At 41.2% G+C, this 21,496-nt stretch overlaps 1 protein-coding gene across 1 annotated transcript in view; it reads left to right on the top strand.

Annotated features, from left to right (window-relative positions):
• LOC113950977 (serine/threonine-protein kinase TNNI3K) overlaps positions 1-21,496 on the top strand; it is a gene marked incomplete at its 5' end in the record, with an annotated part of 43,298 nt that overhangs the window by 7,493 nt on the left and 14,309 nt on the right. The window contains 10 exons of the mRNA XM_027651433.1: positions 2,931-3,039; positions 5,007-5,092; positions 6,577-6,674; positions 7,160-7,270; positions 13,110-13,208; positions 14,643-14,781; positions 19,082-19,226; positions 19,315-19,419; positions 20,038-20,132; positions 20,752-20,901. Coding sequence (XP_027507234.1) covers positions 2,931-3,039; positions 5,007-5,092; positions 6,577-6,674; positions 7,160-7,270; positions 13,110-13,208; positions 14,643-14,781; positions 19,082-19,226; positions 19,315-19,419; positions 20,038-20,132; positions 20,752-20,901 — 1,137 coding nt within the window. The remainder of the gene's footprint in view (positions 1-2,930; positions 3,040-5,006; positions 5,093-6,576; positions 6,675-7,159; positions 7,271-13,109; positions 13,209-14,642; positions 14,782-19,081; positions 19,227-19,314; positions 19,420-20,037; positions 20,133-20,751; positions 20,902-21,496) is intronic.

Here is a 21,496-nt window from a genome sequence, read left to right as displayed (position 1 = left end):
GCCAGAAGGATTTGGGGAGCTGACGAAAGGAAGTAAGCTCCAAGGATCAGCTGGATCTGCAGACAATGTTCATGCCTTGTCAGGGTGTTTGTGCTGGAGTTCAGTGCTTCCAGCCTCTTCTCATTCCTATTGTCTCAAATGCAAGAGCTTCATTTTCTGCTCTCTGCACATGTGGAACATGAGTCCCCGTGCAAAGGCCTCTGTGGTGTTGTGAGAGCAAAAATAGCAGAGCTGTTATGCTGTACACTCTGTTCATCTGCTGCCGTGGAGGAGCCACTGCAAACACCTGCTCCCTTACAAGGGCTACAGTGTTCCTTCATAATGGAAATATGAATTATAAATACGTATTTTCTTTTAGTGCCCTTTTCATTTCCTGTGATGTATCTGAATGTCACCTGTATGGCATTGAAATTTATAGGAGCAATGTAGAGCCTCTCCAAATAAAGGATAGGTATGGAAATGTTCTAATTGTGGATATGTTCTAACTGATTTGAAATAAAGATAATTTCAAAAGACTTGTTCTGTAAAACCTCCCTGGGAAGGACATTTAAAACCAGAAACAGGAAAAGAATTATGTACACATTTCTGCTGTAAGATTGGCCATGACAGCTACACATTCCAAACATGAAGCTGCAAAAAAACTTATAAAAATTAATCAAAGAAATTTGTACAGCTCAGTATTCTGTAAACATCACATCTGAAGAATTTACTTGCTTACAAACATTGCTCATGATGTTTTAGTGCTTCTTGTGGAGATGTTTATTCAAACTGCCCTCATAAACAGCACAGTTTCTCAATCTTCTCTGTTTGCAAACAGGCTCTGCAATTACTATTCTTTTTTGTTTCCCCCCCGCCCAGTTTCAATTATTCTGCAGCTGCTTCACACAGCCGAGGATGTGAATGCTCCAGGAATTCACCTGCTGCCAGCGTGAGCAAAGCTGCTGTGTTGGCAGGGCCAACTGACGGGATCAGGTCCGGAGCCGCCCTTCCCAGGGTCCTTCCCCGAGCGTCCCCACAAATGAATCTTCACCTGCACAAAGGTTTGCAAAGAGTGAGTAAAAACATGATATGGAAACTGATGACTGCTTTTTGGTATATTTTCATAAATGAAATGGTATAAGAATACAAGTGCTATGCAAGGTATTTACTTCTTGTAAAAAAAAAATCATTTCATCTGTTTCTTCGTGGAAATTTCACACTTTATAAAATTGTTGTGTTAAACTGCATTTTCTGTGCAGAATGAACAGGGCATTTCTGGGGCTCTGGGGTCTGTCCTGTTCCTGTCACAGCTGGCTTGGTCTGGATGGGAAGAAAGTCCTTCAGGAGAGGGGTCCCAGGGAAGAGGGGATCTCATGGCAGAGGGGACACCGTGGGAAAGGGGACACCCTGAGAGCCTGGGAGCATATCCCCAACTCTCCCAGTTGTTTGGCAACTGTATGTGGGGGTCAGTTGCCAGGCTGGTGCCTTTCTGCAAATATTTGGTCAAATGTCACAGAGCACATTGTCACAGCAGTTCAGACTCTTCTGAAATAGATCTTTGGATTCATGTGCAAATTTGTGTGAGTAAAGGGATGAGCTGGTAGTGCCAGGAGCTGTTGAGATTGTTACAGTGGGATGCAGCACACAGGAGGTTTTATAGATGTGTGTTCTATTAACATACCTGCATGCCTGAAATTGTACAGAGAAAACTGACAACTCACACACAGAACAGCTGCCAAAGTCAATCAAAACACTTTAATTGTATATATATAAATATATATTAAAATATATAAATATCGGTGTGTATATTTACATTTCACTTTGTCTTATATATTGCATTCCTAAAGGCCATACCCAGATACTCCAATGCCACCCCTTGTGTCAGGATACATTGTGAGCTGAGATCATCCATGGCCTCTCTGACCCCCAGCACTCCTTGGGTACCCTCACAGCACACCTGGGATTAGCTGCTTAAATTCCCTTTTCTCCACAAAATGAGTTACAAGCTGCCAAATTACCACTTCCCACCAGTTTTAACTGTTAATTTCATCCATTCAACAAATGAAGGCAGGTGTTTGTGTGGGAATAGACAAGAGATTTTTAAGCAAGCTGAGTAGGTGTTTCTATTATTTTAACCCAGTGGACAGCATGGGCTGTATCGCTCTGTGCCATTGTTGCATGACATTCCTCTTGGCATAGGGTTTATTTTTAGCCAGAGACTATCACAAGTATTTTTCAGCAGGACTGTCACTGCTCCTGAACAAGGAATCATATTACTGCAAGAACTTTGCTGAAACAAAGAAGATATATTGGACAAATGGGAAATTATAAATCTAGACCAACCCAAACTTGCACGGGTAACTAATGTCACTTTTTTACAGGCAATGTGCCACCCATCCCTCGGCAAGGAGCAAATAGTATTTCAGGAGATAACTCATTGCTGCTTTACTCTTGAGTTCAAGGCTCAGGTATTGTTCTTGACTTAACTCAGATACAGACTGTGAAAGAAGGAAAAAAGCTACTAAACTAAATTTCTTTGAGGAATTATATAAGATCATATTAACTTAGATTATTATGTTGATTTAACTCATGCTTCATTAAGAAAACCTTTACATTTCCAATCATTTTCTGCTGTGTGTCTATTTAGGAAATAAAAGCTAACAAATGCAACCTGAGCTTTAAGTTTTCTCTTAAATGTTATTTAATATTAAAATATTTCTTGTAAGGATTCATACATATGAGCTGTCTCTGAAATCCGTGTGTATGTGTCTGCATTGGCTCAGCAGGAACAGTTTAATAGCTGTAATATTTTAAATTTAATAGAAATATATATGAAACTGTGCAGCTGGATGCTTAAAAATCAAGTGGTTTGGTTACTGGAACGTTATGATATGAGTTTCTGGGTTTTGTGTGTTTTGAAGTGTTTTGTCAATCCGGAGTTTTTGTTGTAGATGAATGGAAGAAGAAAGTCAGTGAATCCTATGTCACAGTCACAGAGCGGTTGGAGGACGACCTGCAAATCAAGGAAAAGGAGTTGGCAGAGTTGAAGCATGTTTTTAGGTAAAATATTCTGGGAACCTGTTTATTAATTTCTTTCAAATAAGTATTTGCTATCAAACAGTATTTTTGGTTTCAGGTGTTTTTTATGGACGGAGTTTCTCATGTATGGAACGCATGCTCCTTATTTCTATTTTTGGCAATACATCATCACAATGCTGGGCAGAGCCCCACAGCAGAGTACCAAAATTAGTGACTACTGACTGTTAATGCCAGTGTTTTACAACAAACACCTGTATGCTTTTGTAAATTAGTTAGCTTTAGTGGGATGTCTGATTTTGCTGTGCACTTTTCAGTTTTGCTAATGTGTTTCTGCAGCCAGGAATATTGCTGAAGTTTCACTCTGTAAACAAATACAAAACCAGTGGATTCAAATTCAGAATTGGAATGTTTTTCTCAGGGTAGCACATACTCACAACCCAACAGGTTCACCCAACCAAGTAACATGCTGGTGTGTTCATTATCTGCAAAGCTCGAGTGCAACAAACATCCAGCTCACAGACTGGGAATAAGTTGAGAAAATGATCAGACAAATCATTTCAGACATCAAAACCATTAGAGAAAACAGGGGATTCTAATCAGAAATAAATCGTAAGCTCAAAAAAGCCAACTTAGCAATATAAATTATTCCTCGTGCTCAGTTTCAGCTGCCACAGCTATCACAGTTTGAAGCACTGGGCTTTCTCTGCAGTGTGCTGACCACTTTGGCTATGCTCCAGTTAAATAGTTGCCTCATTTGAACCCTGTTTAGTAGTAAAAGTGATCATTTTAAAAAATTGGAACCAGAGTACTCTTTATTCTAGATAAGCAAGACAAGGGAGTATATGGTAGAAATGCTAAATACCTGAATTAGGCATAAGAATAAATTAAAAACTCTTTTCAAGGTTAGGAGAGCTCTGGTAGCTCAGCTCAGTCGGGCCCAGGTAAGTCTCAGTGTCAGCCAAACTCTTCTCCTTAGCTACAGAACCCTACTCCTCTCACCAAAGGAGTGAGAATTAATGATCCTGATGACATTGCAGTGGAAAGGCTTTTCTTTTTAAGTCAGGTTTGAGGAATCAGTCAGTGATTTCATTTCCAAAAGCTGCCCTCACCCATGGGGAATGAGTTCATTCTGGTCTTCTGAGTATCTAAAATCCAAATATGGCCTCTTGTCTATAGGAAAAACTCTTCTACAGCAGCAGTGGTTGATTTTGGAAAACTTCTCATTAATCCTTATATTTAAAAAATTCAGGACTGAGAAACTGGATGGTACTTGGGAGATGAGTCAAGGAAGGTCATTTCCCTGATAGAAATGAAACAAGTAGCTTGTAAAGTCCCTGATCTGAAGGCAAACCTTATAGAAGTGACAAACTCTGGCAGAAGAACAAGTTGTCAGTTTCCCGTTTGTACTCAGGGGATGCACGTGCAGGTCAGAGGGAATTGTCCAGTGCCACAGAAATAAAACAACAGTTCAAATAGTGTAGAGTCAACATATCAGTAGCGTGGCGCTGGCACTTGTTGGGTAAAAGGTGTCCCTACTCTGTGCCTGTGTCTCACAGCTGTTCGTGCAATGGTTCACTAAGGCCACTCTAATAATAAACTATCAGAATTTCTTTTCCTTAAAACACAATGAAGTAATGAAGTCTAAAGGAAGGATTTAGGAGACCTGGATAAAGCTGAGCCCTCATCACAGTCATTCGAGCTAGTTCTTATTTTCAATACAGGCCTTTTAATTGCAGCTTTGAATATATAAAACTTTCCTTGCCATATTTTCCCACAAAAACATGAAAATGTTACCAGTTTATAAGAACTCTAATGATTAAAATTGAATATCATTAAGAAAACAAACTGAAACAACTGTAAACTGGGTATAAATTCAGGCTTGTGTCTCAAAAAAATTATTTTGAGATTTATCTTTTAAATGTTTCTTAAATGCAAGAAGCTGTGGTGAAGGATGAGAGCAGTAATCATCTGTAAAATCCCTTTTTCAGCTCTGATGAAGCCTTCTGCAAAGTCAATTTAAATTACCGCACTGAGAATGGGCTCTCGCTGCTCCACCTGTGCTGTGGATGTGGGGGTAGGTATCTGAAACAGGATGGTTAAATACTTTATTTGGATGATTACTGATTTTTTATGGCTGATAGCTGTCAGGAGGACTGTATTTTATGAGAATTTCTCAGCTGGAGGAGCATCTTTCAGCATCACTCTGAGCTGCATTGCCAGGGGGTTGAATTGAGTTACACTGAGCCCTGTTACAGCTGATTCTTCAGTCTAAGGAAAGTTCTGGTTGACAATGCAGCATGTTTTACTACAGGTGTTCACCTCAGTCAAAACTGCTTCTAAATGCATTTGTTAATCCACACCCATCACAGAGCATGGCTCCACCTTTCTGGCTTCTGTGCATGGCACAAACTCCAGGACAGGGACCTTGTTGTAGCAACACTATGCCATACTTACACCACCAATTTTTCTAGTGTAATGAAAATACCTGTATTTTATTTCACAAAGATTAAAAGAAGAATAACTCAAATGCTTTAGTGACAAATATCAGCTTATAGGGTTTTGGCAGATAAAAGATCAGAGTGCACAAGAAAAGAGGGCAAGATTTCTTCTGGGATGTTCATAAAAACACACTAATGGTGGGATTTTCCAGTTGGATCCACACAGCTGCTCTGTTATCCACAGCGAGTCATTAGTTCATGCACATATTTTACTCCTGTTATACCATTTTTAGCAGAAATTGTGTGAGAGAGGCAAAGAGAATTTAACCCTGAGGTTTCAGTGCTGCAAAGTACTGACTAACGACATGTATAATGATTTGCTCAGTCTTAGTTAAATTTTACCATGAGGATAAACCTGATCTTGCACCACTGAAAACTGAGTGGATCTTTATTCATCATTTTAGAGTACAAGATCCTATCCAAGGATGATATCAGTTGGTGGGGTTGCTGAGAGGAAGTTTAGGAAAACACACACTATTAATTAGTTGTATGAGCACTTGGAGGAGGGCGAGGAGCTACTAGGTCCAACATTGTCTTTGGTTACTATCTCAAGGATTCAGAAGGCAGATGCATTTATTGAAATGATCACTGTGCATCCAAAAGGTCAGAACAAAGCTACTTGCCATGCTGACCCAAAATGACTGTCCCTGTAAGGATGGTGTGTAGGGACAGCAGTGTTCTGATTCTGAGAGGGCAAAGGAGCTCAGTGTCTGAGGAACTAGAGATTCTGGAAGCACCTCCTGGTCCATGGAGCTTTTTGAAGCGTAGTCTAGACATTAGAGGAGGAGCTGTTTCTCTAGAAGTTCAACTACCCTTACCAAATCCTTGTTAAAGTGTGAACAAGCAGCCACTACATGGCCAGACCCACAGCTGTCCTGGACAACAGGGAAATGTTTCCATCAACCTCATTTCAAGGATTCACTGGATATATTTTATTACTTGCCTCAGGTCAAAAGTCACACTACTCAATTCTCTGCTTTCAAACTCACACAGGAGCTTCTTACCTCATCTACACTTTCTTTCCTGTAACTGACTTTGTTTTCCACTTTTCTCTCTAAAGGCAACAAATCGCATATCAGAACTCTGATGCTGAAAGGGCTGCGCCCATCCAGGCTGACAAGAAATGGATTTACAGCTCTGCACTTGGCAGCTTATAAGGTTAATTATTTTGAATGAAATTGATGACAGGAAATCAGAACTGAGCAGCTGATTTGTCTGAACTGTCTGAGCTCAGTAGTTGTTACTTCTGGTGAAAATATGAATTTCACATTTATGATGCATAGGAAAATGCCCTATAAAGAGCCCGTGCACAGGAATTAGCATGTGCTTTTGCAATGTCATTCATGGGGTGGGAAGCTGCTTTGGAATTACTGATTCAATCATGCAACTCGGGATAGAGGAGTTGTCCAGTGCCACCGTAAAATCAGGATTAAGGCATTTTTAAGATACGGGTTTTAGTATAGCAGGAGAGACGTCTGGTGGTGGGACAAACCTTCTCCCCCTCTCCATGCTCCCTGAGCCCCTGGCCCCCTGGCCATCACGGCCAGCAGTGTCACAGCCAGGGAAGCCGAGGTTGGTCCTGCTCAATTCAGCTGTGAGAGCTGTGTCCCAGAAATGATGTGAGTTAAATCTGTGGTGTTTAGGACAACGTGGAGCTGCTCACAGCGCTGCTGCACGGCGGGGCTGACATCCAGCAGGTCGGGTACGGAGCGCTCACGGCCCTGCACGTTGCCACCATCGCCGGCCACCACAAGGTATGTCTCTCTTTGCTGTACATGACTTATACAGGTGAGTGCTAATATTAGCAGGTCATTCTGTTTTACACTGATGCCTTTCAAAACAAAACTCAGAACTGTTTAAGTACAGATGGATTTTATTTAACTTTTTCTTCATTTTGGGAAAACCACATCTGTGTATATATTTTTGCATTGAACAAACATGTACAAAGAACACAGATCTGTTTGTACATCCTTTGCCTTTTGATAAATGTCTTTAAAGTCTTGGGAATAGATAGTGCTGTTTTCTAAATATCAGAAGTGTTAACCAAGAGATACGTGATGAAACACTCACTCATACAACGTCAGGGGTTCTGAACCTGGATATGGAGAGAGTCTTCCAAATACTGTCTTTCTGAGTGTGAACGAATCAGAGCAAAAGAGTTTTACTCCCTCTTCCAGGTGTCACAGGCTCTGCTTCACAGCTCTGTGATTGTCACTTCAGAAAGGGGTGAGGTTCTTGTTTTAGATCTATTTTAGACTTTGGATTAGTGCAGAGAAAGCTGTTGCCAGGGTGAGTATGGCGTGAACCTTAGACATCCATATTGATAAGTCTTCTATGGGTTGGAGACTTCTCACTATGAGGAGCAGGGAAAGGAAGAGAGGATGAGGTTCCCCAGGTGCCTGTAATCAGGCCCTTCCCTTTTTAGACATGCTGTCAGTCATGTATCAGTTCTCTTATCATTTACCACCTCAGTTCAGGCATTTCACACACCATCACATTTCTGTCACTCTAGCAACAGCTCCCTCAGTATAATTTATTTATTTTTAAAAATAAATACTGAGAACTTATTTTTAAGTACTGGAACTGAGGATACTGGTAAATTTGGCTTAACCTTGCAGCCTTCGAAGCAGTTCCAAAATTATTTAAATCCAGTAGGTCTTTTTGCGCTTCCCGGCTCACAAGGGTGAGCAGAGTCACGGTTAGTGATGGCCCTGGTTACCCAGGAGTCTGTGTGTCTAAGGAAGGTCAGGCTGAAGGAAGGCCAGGACAATTTATGAGTGGTCATGGCAAGGAACTCCATTAAAAAGCCAATAACTTTTGGTGCTCCAGTCAGCAGCTCCATCATGGATCAGACAAATCAATCTATAGCATCAGTTCCAGCTGGTGCATGAGGGAATGTGCTGGCAGGGCAGAGTTACCACTCATGTTGGGAAGGTCAGCTCCCCAGGCACAGGGAGGAGGCTGATGGCGTGTCGGCTCACCAGTGAGGCTGGGGAGAGAGTGGAACAGTGAGGTTGTGCTGTAGCATCACACCCCCAAGCCCATGGACATCCCACCATTCCGTTCCAGTGCACACACAGCTCTTATTGGCCTAACGCACATCCTTCCTTCTGTGTCCCCTTACTAAAACAGAGGTAAGGAACCTCCATAGCCACCACATCAGAGGCTGGACTTGATGATCTTGGAGGTCTTTTCCAACCTTAACGATTCTTTGATTCTAATAGTTCTGTGTGGAATGATGGTGGAGCTGTTAACTCTGGGATGGTCTTGTTCACGGGTATTTACTGTCTCCCATGTGGGCAGTACAAAGTGCTCTTCTCTGATGCAGGGTTTCAAGTAATTTTTAAAATGTTTGGGCTTTTTCCTGCAAATGCCAAAGGCAGGTCTGCTATTGATCCCATGTCCTGAGTTTCTGCTGAGGTTATGGAGAAATAAGGGTGCTCAGAACCTCTCAAGGATAAGCTCATTAATTTCATAAGAAATAAAGTATGAGTGGTTTTGAAATGTCCCTTATTTCTTCCTTGGGAATGATCAGATCTGTATCAGAAGCATCCCCATAAATGGAGTGGGACTCTGTATAACTCATTTGGTTCATCTGCTGCTCTGAGGACTGAGGATTTATGGTCCAAGTGCAAGCTCTTGCTTTCCTTCTTTATATAGCTGTGAAATTTTCAGTCATCTTAAAAGCTCCTCTGCTAGATTAAGTAGCTTGTTTTGTTCACAATTTCATTAATATTCATGGAAATATGGAATAATTTTTTCAACCCCCCCTAATAACTAGAATAAATTTAAGAAAAAGGAAATCAATTTTTGGTTGTCTTCTTAATTTAAATAAGGTAAATCATTATTTATACCATTAAATAAATAATAGAGGTATATGCCCCAATCCATGCAACATAGATTTTTACTACAGGAGATGACTGACTTATAGTTGGTACAAAGATAGAGAAAACTGAGTAAAAAACTTCTTTTTTCCCCATTTCCTTGAACAGTCAGTCTGTAGCTTCTGCTCTATCACCAGACTTGAAACCACTGAAGTGATCAGTTCTCTGGGACGAGGCATTGGTGTCAATGGGATGTTGCATCTCATTTGAGCCAGTGTGGTGTATTAAATATTTCATGTTCTTTGACTTAGGACTGTATTTTACTTCACCAAAAATATGTTGTCTGCTGATTTTACCTGTTAATGAAAATTGCAGTTCTCAATGGGAAGAATTAAAAATTAATGAAAAATTAGAAAAGAAATGGGTGACCATATTAGAAACATCAGCAAATAAGGTCCATAAATCTCTCATTAAGTCTTCTATTTTGAAAATATTAAATGTTTCAAGCCCAGTGAGGTCACTGCTAAATAAATAATGCGTGTGCCTCATCCACATTTATGTGTTGTCCAATGTTAGCACCTTGGAAAGCCAAGGCCACTGCCTATTTCATGTTGTAAATCACAGTTGTCATTCTGAGACTGCAAGACCTGCAGATGTGGGGGCTGAACGAAGAGTCACAGGCAGAATGAACCAGTGGCACTCCATTTCTGTATCTGCACACCTGAGGACCTGGGCTGTGAGTGTGTGTGTGCCAAGGACCTGTTGGGGAAAACGGAATGAATCCCTTCTCAGGGTTTCTGTAGATATTTCAGTGTATAGCTGTACAGAGGCAAGCACTGTGCAAAGGCCTTAATTGCTGAAATTGTCTTCTAAAAAGTCAGTCATCACTGTTCTTGTTTTCTTAGAGGAGTTCTTATCCCTTGCCCTTGTCCAAAACACAAAGTCCTTATGTCTGTCTCATGTTTTAATATGTTGACTCCTTCTAACCTTCAGAGTGGCTAATTAATTGTCTTTGAAGTGAACATCATTGACTTGAATGTTCAAAAAGCATCTGAATAAACCTTTCATAAGAGAACTTTAAGAAAAACTGTGAAGTAAAAGTCAAAGTATCATTTTGAATTGAAGATTAATTGTGCGAGGGAAATGGGAGTGCTTGTTACCCTGGTTCTTCAGCCTGTGCCACAGTGAATCCAACCAAGGCACTGCCAGCTGCCTTCATGACCAGCCCATCCAGCTTCTTTATATGCAGCTTGGGAATGTCCCCTGGATTATGAGCTGCACCTTCACTCGTAGTCTGTCTCCTGAGGAGAAAAATCTTTTTTTTTTTTTTTGGTCCTTCTGCAAGAATTCAAAGCTCTTTTTGCATCAGAAATTTTCCCCTTAGTTTCTGAAGTATTTCTATCCTTGCACATCCCCCAGCATCCCCCCCTACCTGTGATGCCTGTGACAGCTTTCAGTGCTTTCTAAGACGCCTTTTTTCTTTCCTAGAAAGATATCTTGTCTGAGAGACTATCAAGCCTGTCTCTGTAGCCCTCTCATCATTTACACTTGAGTGGAGTTTGCTTAATGCAGCACACAAAATTCCATTTCTCAGGAGATCACAAAGCAGCAAGCACGGCTGCCATTGCTACAGCCTGGAAAATGTGTCAAAATTCATCTGGTTTTATGTTCATAATCAGAGGTAGATTCACATTGCTCAACACAGTTTTTTCATCTTCAAGATCCACCTTGAAGCTCGTAGAGGAATCTAAATTTTGAACTGGAGTTGTGATCACATTCCTGTGTGTGTTAGAGCCTCACAGTTCATGGCTAAATTAAAATCAAACTCATCCAAAGAAGTTTCAGCCATATTCACGTAAAAGCTACAGGTCCAAATATCTCTTTCCAGAGCCAACAGCTACAACTTCAGTTTTATGATGTTAGTTTTCTGAAAAATGTCTAAAATTAATCAGTTGAAAGCCACTAAACCATTAAATTCCAGGCTAACTGGATCTGTGTTCCCACCTCTGGCCCACCAAGCTACCAGGATATTGAAAATTGACTGCCCATGGGAAGCCCAGTAGAGGAAGTCAGTTGTGTTAACCGACCACTTGTGTTAACCAAATAACTGAGGGTGTTCTTTATTTACTACCTGAACACATTCACACCCATCCAGTGAGTGCCTGTTGCTGAGCTGTCCTTCAGCTGAGAGAAGGGCCAGCAGCTTCTCCAAAGATCTCAGTGGATCTTTCGTAAGATTTTCATTACGCAGTTACACTCTTCTTTAAGATCCACAGCAAAAGCATGTTCATGCACGTGAGATTTAGCAAGGGAAATTCTGACAGTATATAAAAGAGGCAAGGGGATCACAATGAGAGTGGTGCAACACGGAGAGCATTCCTAGGAGGATGCAGAACCTCCATCCTTGGGAATAATCAGACCTGGCCCTGCAGTGCTGTCTCCAGGGAGGGTTACAGCTGATGCCATGGAGAGATGGTTAAAACTAATGGGAAATGGACATATTTAAATATGTTGGGGGACAGACCTTATGCAGAAAATGTATTCAGGCAGTCACGTGGAAAAAATTATTTTGCTTTAGATTGTACAAAGGAACAATCCCTGTACACTGATGTTGCTTGGAAACAGTTTTGTGTTCTCTGAGCACTTGGGAGTGACATGGATTGAAATGACTAGCCCTGTTGCTGCACGTGTGACACGGTTTGGGGGTCTCAGTCTAGAGAGCAGGTGACAACCTGTGCATCACCACAGCTGGCATTTCTAGGCATCCTCAGGGGGGTCTCTTTGGACAGGTACAGCTACACACAGCATGACACAGGAGTTAGCCACTTCCCCATCCTTGTCAGCCCTTCCCATCAGGGCAGAGGTGGATCCCAATTCCTCGCTGTACTGTGGGTGACTCGTGGTCCAGTATTTTTCATAATCATTAGACTCAAAAATTAGCATTCTTCAAAACGATATGTAGAACTTTTGAAATAATCCCTGGCACAAGCCCTTCGTGTGCCCAAAGACTCCCTCATGCTTCATTAAAACGAGCAGTCCTCAGGCTCCAGTGAAGAACCCAATGTGGTTTCATGCAGTCTTCAGTGAAGAGCCCAAAGTGGTTTCACTTGGCCTTCTATTTTGGCAGCTGTGCAGCAAGGCAATGCTTGAGATTTCATAGATGTCCAGGAAAACATGGGCCTCCTGAAGGACCAGAAAGGGAGAAATTTGAAAGAAAACACTTAGGGTTATTTATTGAGGCCAAAGAGCTATTATCTTCTAAAATACAAAGAAATCTTTACATGCTTAGGGAATTATGTTTGAGGATTTACTTTCACACACTTAAATTTAAAAGGATGTTTCATTTTGTGGGACATTTTCACATCTAAAAACTCTGATGTGTTTACGGCTCTTTGTTCATAATGGTTAAAAGAAAATTAAACATTGAAAATCCAGACAGTCATTTCTGTGTCTCTTACTTCATAAATCAGTATTTTTTACTGGCACACCGATTGTCAGGTTTATTTATAAAGCATCAGTGACATTCAGTGTTCAGTTGAAGTACTGTAAGTTAATCACTTTTACATGCAGTATGCAGCCCTGCACCTTTATATATGCTTGTTTGGAGGTTTTTGACTTTTTTTAAACTGGTGACATGAGGTTTCAAAGTCCTGTTTTACCAGCTGACCACACATGTGTATGTCTGTGTGTATGTATATATATATATATATATGTATGTATGTATGTATATATTCGTTCTAATCGGAATTTTCTATTGGTCTCCTTGCAGGCTGTGGATATTCTCCTGCAGCACGGGGCCTATGTGAATGTGCAGGATGCTGTGTTCTTCACCCCCCTGCACATTGCTGCTTATTATGGCCACGAGCAGGTAACTAAGGCGGGATTCGGACACTTGAGCAGGGGATCACAGAGGCATCCATAGGTTTAGTGCTAGACATTTCTGCTTTACATTCCAGAGGGTCCTTCCACGCAAAGACCTCATACACTGAAGTTACTCTCTGCATAACTAATCATTTCTGGTTGCCCTGCAAGTCTGAATGTCATCAAGAAATTTCTACATGTCCATCCTCTGTACTGGACCCCAGCAAAAACTGATGTTTTGCCCCTGAGACCTCTTGAAACAAAGCATTCTCTAGCAAGCTTTGATGGGCAGGCTTGTGCCCGGTGGCACTTTTCATCTGCTGTTCATTCACCCCATGTATCAGAGATTGCCTAAGGAATGTGAGTGTGCTTTCTGAACCTCTCTAAGGAAGTGAATATCACTTCCCTGAAATAATTAAATGGCAATTCTATCAATTTTCCTTGGAACTCACAAACTGTTCAATTAGTGGAAAAAAATAGTCATTTAGAGAGCATGATTTTCCCTGAGGTGCTGTGCACACGATCAGTGCAGCTGAGCTTGCTCCGTTCGCACAGATGACAGACTTACTGAAACACAGTCTAGAGTTCTGACCAAAGCTGGCATTGACACCCTTAGCTCTCTTTCTTCTGTATATTTGGGCAGTACAATTGACACATGGCTAATCCACAACCCTGAACAGCTTTTTCATGTGAACTGTGGTAATGGCTCTGTTTGGCCTATGCAAGTCATTCTCTGTGCCTTGCTTTGGCTAAAAGCCTTGTGTTCTGGGGTGTTCTGAAGTTTCAATGGATGACCTCTAGGCAGAGCATCTTTTCCGTTCCAGTGAGGTGTTACTTTGAGTGCACTGAGGAGTTGTCTAGGAAAAGCTTTTGAAAGCAGAGAGTGCAGATGCACTGATGTATGGAACGCTCTGCTCTGTGCTGGGTGAGACAGGGGTGTGAGTGAGCCATGGGCGTGTTCCTGAGGTGCTGCTTTCATATCTGTGCACCTCATGATCCAGAAGAAACTCTTCCTGTGTGGGCTGAGATTAGTTTGCTTGTGTGCCACAAGCCACTGCAGAACAGTCACAGTCCTGTGAGATGATCCTGAAAGCTCAAAGGGCTCTGGGATAAGAGACCAATCAGGCAGGAACCACAGCTCTGGCTTTTGGGGTCTTTGAGGGCATTTCCTTTATTATGCTGACTAGTCATTCAAACAAATACATCTGGTGTCCATTCACCATAGAGAACATTTTAGAGAATGAATGAGTGCTTGCTTTTGATAATTTTAATATTTTTATAAATGTGTAACTTAAAAATTAATCTTCTATTGAATCTCCTCTCCTTGTTTTAACTTTATAGAGATGCCCACATGCAGTATTACCCAACGCAATGCTGTATCTAATTTTCTCAAAGTTTTATTTTCATGTGATATTTTAAGTAACCTTTATCAAATATTTAGGTAACCCACCTCTTGCTGAAGTTTGGAGCTGATGTGAATGCAAGTGGTGAAGTTGGGGACAGACCTCTCCATCTGGCTGCTGCCAAAGGCTTTCTCAACATCACAAAGCTCTTGATGGAAGAGGGAAGTAAAGCTGATGGTAAGAAAAGATATTTAAAAATCAGCTCTAACATTGTGTTTTATAGACAGAGTCTTCATTTCCTAACACTTTGTGTGTGTGTATCATCTTTGGGCAACTGAAACAAAAAAACAGAGGTTGGACAGTTTTTCTCATTTAATTTTGCTTGTTTGTCATCTCACATGTACTCTGTTTCCAGTAATAAGTTAGAGGTGAAAAAGAGGAGCAGAAAAAAAAATTAAGATTAATATACAGAGATGGCTCACTCCTGAGGCAATGATCAAGCAGGGAACATGTGGCCATGCAGTGGGGATCTGCAGTCAAGGTGACTTCAGTGCACAGGGAATTAGTGAATGAGATACAGATGAAGGGTTTTAAGTCAAAATTATGAAGCAAGTAATTTAAAATAATTCATATGGAAGTTGAAATTCCACAGAAAATGAGATCTTTTTAGCGCATGCTTTTTTATGCTGCACAAATTTCATACTCTTCACTGTGGGGTATTTGCTGTCAGAGAAAGTGCCTATGTGGAGACATGATGGGCTGGGCAGATACAAAAGTCTTTCAGCACACCTTGGGTGTTCTGTGAGAGTCAGGAGTCTGCGTGTTCTTTGTCCAGGTGGCCTCACAGCAATGTCAGTCTGTGACATTACATCTCATTGCTGTATATTTTGCATGTGTTGCAAAGTATTTTCACTCGTGACTGATGTCAGTGTGCAGCTGGTGCCCTCTGCTTTTGCTGTTTTAGTAGCATTGAAGGCACAAAATGTGCCACACTCCAGTCTTACTCTTCCATTGCTGTGACATCTGTGTCACACACAGTGGTGACATATTCTACAAAGCCATATAAATGTTAAAACTTAGAGGTTGCATTTTATGCATAGTGTGATTATTACTGCAGAGATTCTAATCTATACCTGAAGGGAGCCTGCAAGAAGGATGGAGAGAGACTATTTACAAGGGCCTGGAGTGATAGAACAAGGAAGAATGTCTTCATCCTAACAGAGAGTAGGTTTAGATTGGATATTAGGAAAAAATATCCTGTGGTATGTGAAGATGGTGAGGATGGTGAGGCCCTGGCACAGGTTGCCCAGAGAAGCTGTGGCTGCCCCATCCCTGGAAGTGTTTAAGGCCAGAGTGGATGAAGCTCTGAGCAGCCTAGTTGAGTGGAACATGCCCATGCCCATGGCATGGGGTTGGAACTGGATGGTCTTTATGGTCCTTTCCAACCCAGGCCATTCTATGATTCTATGAAATACTGAGCAATATTAAAAATATTTGGAAATTAATTTCTTATCCTCAGAGTAAGAGACAGAAATTTTTTTTGAAAGGAACAGTACATTACTCGGAAAAGTACTGATCTATAATACATCAATTTATGATGTTCTCAGTGCATCCTGCCTGCAGCCACACGTCCTCCTCACGCAGTAAAAAAACATGGAGGGAAGCAGCACAGTGAGGTCTGTACGAGCTGTTGTCAGTACGAGCTCAGGGTGTTGCAGCCTCAATGTGTGTGCACTGAGCTGATACAATTATAAAAAAGAGGAGAAAGAAGAGACATTCACTCACCATAACAAGGCAGTGGGAGGTTTGCTCTCTGTTAGAGAATTTATTCCAAAAGGAAAGAATCTGGGGCACTATTTCAGGTTCTTTTCTTTAAAATCAGAATCTTCAGCAGAGGAAAAAGAAAAGGGAGACTGGAAGCGGGAAGTCTTTTGCTCTCAAAGCAGCACACTTTGAAACTTGCTATAAATGCAGCAGCAGAGGAACAAGTCTTCAATACTCAGGAATGAAAGGAACTGGGGAAAGAACCTGAATAAATTTGACAGTGTTCAGTGCAGACCAGTAATTGGGGTCACAAACTTGAACTATTTCTTTTAACATAACCTGACTCGTTAGTCAGCTCCAAAACCATCGTGACTGAAGACAAGGAGTGACCACCAAATCAGGCTGAAAAGGTCAGAATGCTGCTGAAATAAAGAACATTTGCAGCCTAACAATGGCCAAAGATCTTCTTCAGAACAACCACAAATTAGGAGAAAAAAATATAAAAGAAAAGTGCTGCCTATGTGTGTCATGGCAAATGTCCATGTTTTACACATGGCCCATATATAAACCCAATGTTACATGTGCTCCCAGTTCTCCACATGCCAATCCCGTCATTTGTTTTAGCATAAACACTCTGGGGAAGGACTAAGAAACTCTGTATTTTCAGAAATCCCATAAGCTCTTCCTTGCACTGTCCTTTTTTCATCTTTTCACTTATGGTCATGGTTTCACCGTTACTTTCTACCAATGTCATGTTTCAGTGCTAAGAATAATTTCTACAGAATTCCTTTTTTTTCACAGCCAGGAACTTGGCATTTGCTCAGTTTTACTATTTACTTGTAAGGCAACCTCAGTTTTCAGTCCCTGACTGCCATGACAGTTATACTCTCTGTCCTCAATTTAATATAAGTGTACCTTAAAAATCTCAATTTGAAGAACTCTCCTATACTCTTCTTTAGTAATTCCTGAATCAACATGATGTACTTTTTCTCCATAATACTCTTCAAAGGTGGTTTTGAACAATTATCTTTTGTTTTTAATGTAAACTTCTCCTTCTTTTAAAGACAATATTCCAGTGTACCTGGTGTGCTTCATTTAGAAATCCAAAAGCTATCAACTGAAACAAAACCAGTCATCCCACTGTGTAGTTACAAATCCTTCTAGAGCCAAAGGAAATGGTTTGCAGGCATTTGACATCAGTTCCAACTGGATATATAAAGGAGATATATATCCTTGCTTCACCTTGCACCTTGTTGTGTTGTAGACTGAAGCCCTTGATGTCCTTCAGGACATTCTGTGGGGACATACTGTAAAATGCTGACATTTATCATTATAAAATTTTGATATTTATTCCCCTCTTATTTATTGCACTTCGGAATGTATCTGGCAAAATGGTACCAGAATGCCTGGTACCACATCATAATAAAAAATAAAGGCCAGCATGTCACATGAATCTATAAAGTGAAGAATTATTTTAGAATAGAGGAGAAAAAGAGTTTGCTTTTCTTTACTTCTTATATACAAGACTGCTAGGAAGGTTAGCAGGAGCAGCTAATGATGTTTGTGGGCCACAAGATTAATTAAAGTTACAGGAATTACTTTTTCTTTTTTTGGCCTGAAACAGAATCCAGCATTTCAAAGGGCTGTACATTTCTGTGAGCATTCATCATTATTTCAGAGAGGTTTTAAAACGGGGATTTATTTTAATTTTCATTGCTCTTTATGCTCACAGAAAATCAAAGAGAAGACAAACTCTCAGAATGTAGTTGGTTTCATCTCTGCACCAAGGAGGCTTAGCTGTAGGAAAGATATTCCTGAGGGATGTTTGTCAGAGTTGTAAGTTTGTCAGTGTAAAAGCCTGGGAGTGCAGGTTAGGACACCTCTAACGGACAATAGTCTCTTCATTTCTTGTAAACTGCCTAAAAGACCTGATGCCTTTGGTGCAAAGGTTGAACTAAATGTCACACAAAGTAGACTGGGTTTGTCATTTCTATCAGTTACAAAATCAACTAGTTATGGTTTTCTGTCTTTAAACACAGGAAGAAATACACTGAGAATCACAGAAATACATGCTGTCTTTCAAGCTGAGTAAAGACCTTTTTCAGATAATGAAAACAGTATTTGTAGGTGTCTGTAACAATGGAGAACTCTGCCTAGAGCCTTGTCCAGTCTCATCTTCACTCCCTACAGGATAGATGAAGGAAGAGCCATGTAAAGTACCTTGATACCCGTTTCTGGTGCTGGAATGCAATTGCCCACCCCATAAACAGGCAGAAGGCTCCCTGGCATGGATGTAGCCAAAGATAGCTGGAAGTCTCACACAATTCCCACCCGCAGATCAAGGATCCTCCAGGGCCACTCCATGCAACCACACTGAGAATAGTTTGCTAATTGCTATGCCAGTGGTTCTGTGCTGCCTGGAGGTTCCCAGCCATGTTGATGTTGTTATCTTCCTTTTGCTTCACAATTGCTCTTTGTAAGGGTCATTTATAACTTGTGATTCATTCATGGAAAACTTCCTCAAAGCATTCAATAAGTCTGCTGCTGGAAGAAAGCAATTATGTCTCAAGTCCAGAAGATTGCCTTGACACTGCACTGCAGATGGCACAGAGCAGTATGAAAGACCACAGAAATTTCCATTTTAAACAAATAGGTCCATAAATATTTTAGCAGCAGGTTTCAAAATGTATAAGCACAACACATAAAGCTTTACTAAATATCCTGTGTTAAGTATAAAATCCTTTTTGTGGTCTCTTTCTGGGTCAACTGGCAGTGAATGCTCAGGACAATGAAGATCATGTTCCTCTGCACTTCTGCTCTCGATTTGGGCACCATGAAATTGTGAAGTTCTTACTGCAGAGCAGCTTCGAAGTGCAGCCTCATGTGGTGAATATCTATGGAGACACACCCCTACACCTGTGAGTGCCCCAGAGCAGCTGTTGGGTGGGTTTGGGGCTCGTGGGAAGGCTGACATTGCTAACAACTCTGTACTGGCTTCCTCTTCAGTGCCTGTTACAATGGGAAGTTTGAAGTTGTCAAAGAAATAATTCAGCTCTCAGGAACAGAAAGTCTCACTAAAGAAAATATATTCAGTGAAACAGCTTTTCACAGGTGAGGTGTTCAAATGCCATTATCAATAGAGCTCCACTAACACACACCTGCAACACAGCATCCAAAATTACCAATGTCTCAGCAGCTGCCAGGTGAGGGACAGAACAAGCAGAGAGCTCAGTGGGGAGGGTGAGTTTCTATTGTGAGATACAGGAGAGGGCATGAAGTGAGAGACAGAACCAGAGTGAGGAGAGAGCAAGTGAGAGTGAGGAAGGTAGGAAAGGCACCAGGTTCACCAACACCTGGATGGACAATGGTTCCTCTCCTTGTCCAGTCTGGGAGCCGAGCCCAGCCCCTGTTCCACCTGTATGCCTGGTGGAGGCAAGTACTCTGAATGAGAAACCAGGTGGCAGAGCACAGTTTGGTCAGGATGCTGGAAGTTTGTAAAGGGCTATTTAAGAGGCACTTTGCAACACAGACTGTTTGCAGAGCTGTGCAAAATTAATTTATTCAGCAATAAAAAGGAACATGCTTTGGTGGATTAATCATGCATTTGCACATTTCTAAAGATCCTTTATTACTGCATTTTTATCTCTCTGTTATTCTTTGTAAATTTTTTGCTACCTAAGGCACTTCTTTTATGGACTATAGCATTCACCACTCCCTTTACTTCTGCAGCGCTTGCACCTATGGAAAGAACATAGAACTTGTCAAGTTTCTTCTTGACCAGAATGTTGTAAGCATCAATCACCAGGGAAGAGATGGGCACACAGGTAACATCACCATCCTGATTATGTATGAGGACATATAGCAGCACTAAAATATCAGGAAGCCATACACCATCAGGATTTCCAGGGTAATTCCAAGGTAACTGGAAGACCAGCATCCAAGTACCTTTCAGACAGAGCACAACTTTTTTGAAATATTTTTACAGGCAGGCATAAAAGTGATAAGACTGCAGTGAGGATGTGTCAGGCTTGTTAGCATGTATATGAGTAACAAAATCTGGCCTGAACTGTTCATCCCATAGTGAGGCTTCTAAGTAGTGTTAGGAATTATTCTGCAAGGAGCTAGGCTTCTGGGATATAGTGTCTGAAGGGCTGCACACACCCCTGTCCCTACTACGAAGAGCTGCCTTTGTTTCTACTTGCTTTTCCCACGTGCAGAGTCATTAAATATGGTTTGCGGGTGGCAGAGGAAATGCTGACACATTGTGCAGAAGCAATAGATTGGTTCTTGTAGCCTTAATGTTTAATTTCCACCTCTTGCCTCGGGTATTTTTTGACAATATATTCCTTTATCGAGGAAATCAATCTGTACTTTACAGTTATTGTTGCAGTGATATTGCCATGTTGTGAGACTTGTGCTCCCCACACTTCTCTGGTGTTCCAGGATTGCACTGCGCTTGCTACCATGGCCACATTCGCCTTGTGCAGTTCCTGCTGGATAATGGAGCTGATATGAATCTAGTAGCTTGTGATCCCAGCAGGTCCAGTGGAGAAAAGGATGAGCAGACCTGTTTGATGTGGGCTTATGAGAAAGGTATTTCAACTTTCTAATTTCTGCTACAAAATCCATAGGAGCCGTGCAGGAAGGAGAGGGCAGCATGGGAAGGAGATAACCCTGCAGAATAACCCTTCAGTGCCTGCAGACAGAGTTCTCACCACCTGCTCTCCAGGTCCTGGCACAAACCACTATAAACCTCAGCCCTTCGATTCTTCTCAGATCTCTGTTAAATGTCAGCTTAATCCAGCACAAACTTCAGGAGAGGTGTGTTTCTGTGCTGCTAAAACAGTTGTCTGCAGCAATAAGTGACAAAATTTGTCCGGGTTAGGATTCCAAAACAAATTTTTCAGCACTGGTTTCCCTGTCAGGTCTGCTGAAGACTGTTGTCAACTTCCATTGCATGATTTCTGCAGCAGGTTTTTCCTTTGCCATATCTCACATTTTAGGAGTAGGTGGACTCATGAAAATAACATGCTTGTTTTTACTGGCAGGAATTTCCCATATTTCTGCAGTTAAGAATCACAGTAGGTTTCAGATTAGCACCATCATGTCTTTGTTTGCATATTTTATAGGCATGTTGTACATTTTTTTTTAAAAAAATCCCTTGATTTTTTATAAATCAATCAATTAA

This window comes from Corapipo altera, unplaced genomic scaffold, assembly GCF_003945725.1.
Source record: "Corapipo altera isolate COAL_440 unplaced genomic scaffold, ASM394572v1 57, whole genome shotgun sequence".
In the NCBI taxonomy this organism is placed as follows: Eukaryota; Metazoa; Chordata; class Aves; order Passeriformes; family Pipridae; genus Corapipo; species Corapipo altera.
This window is presented reverse-complemented; position numbering and strand designations above follow the sequence as displayed.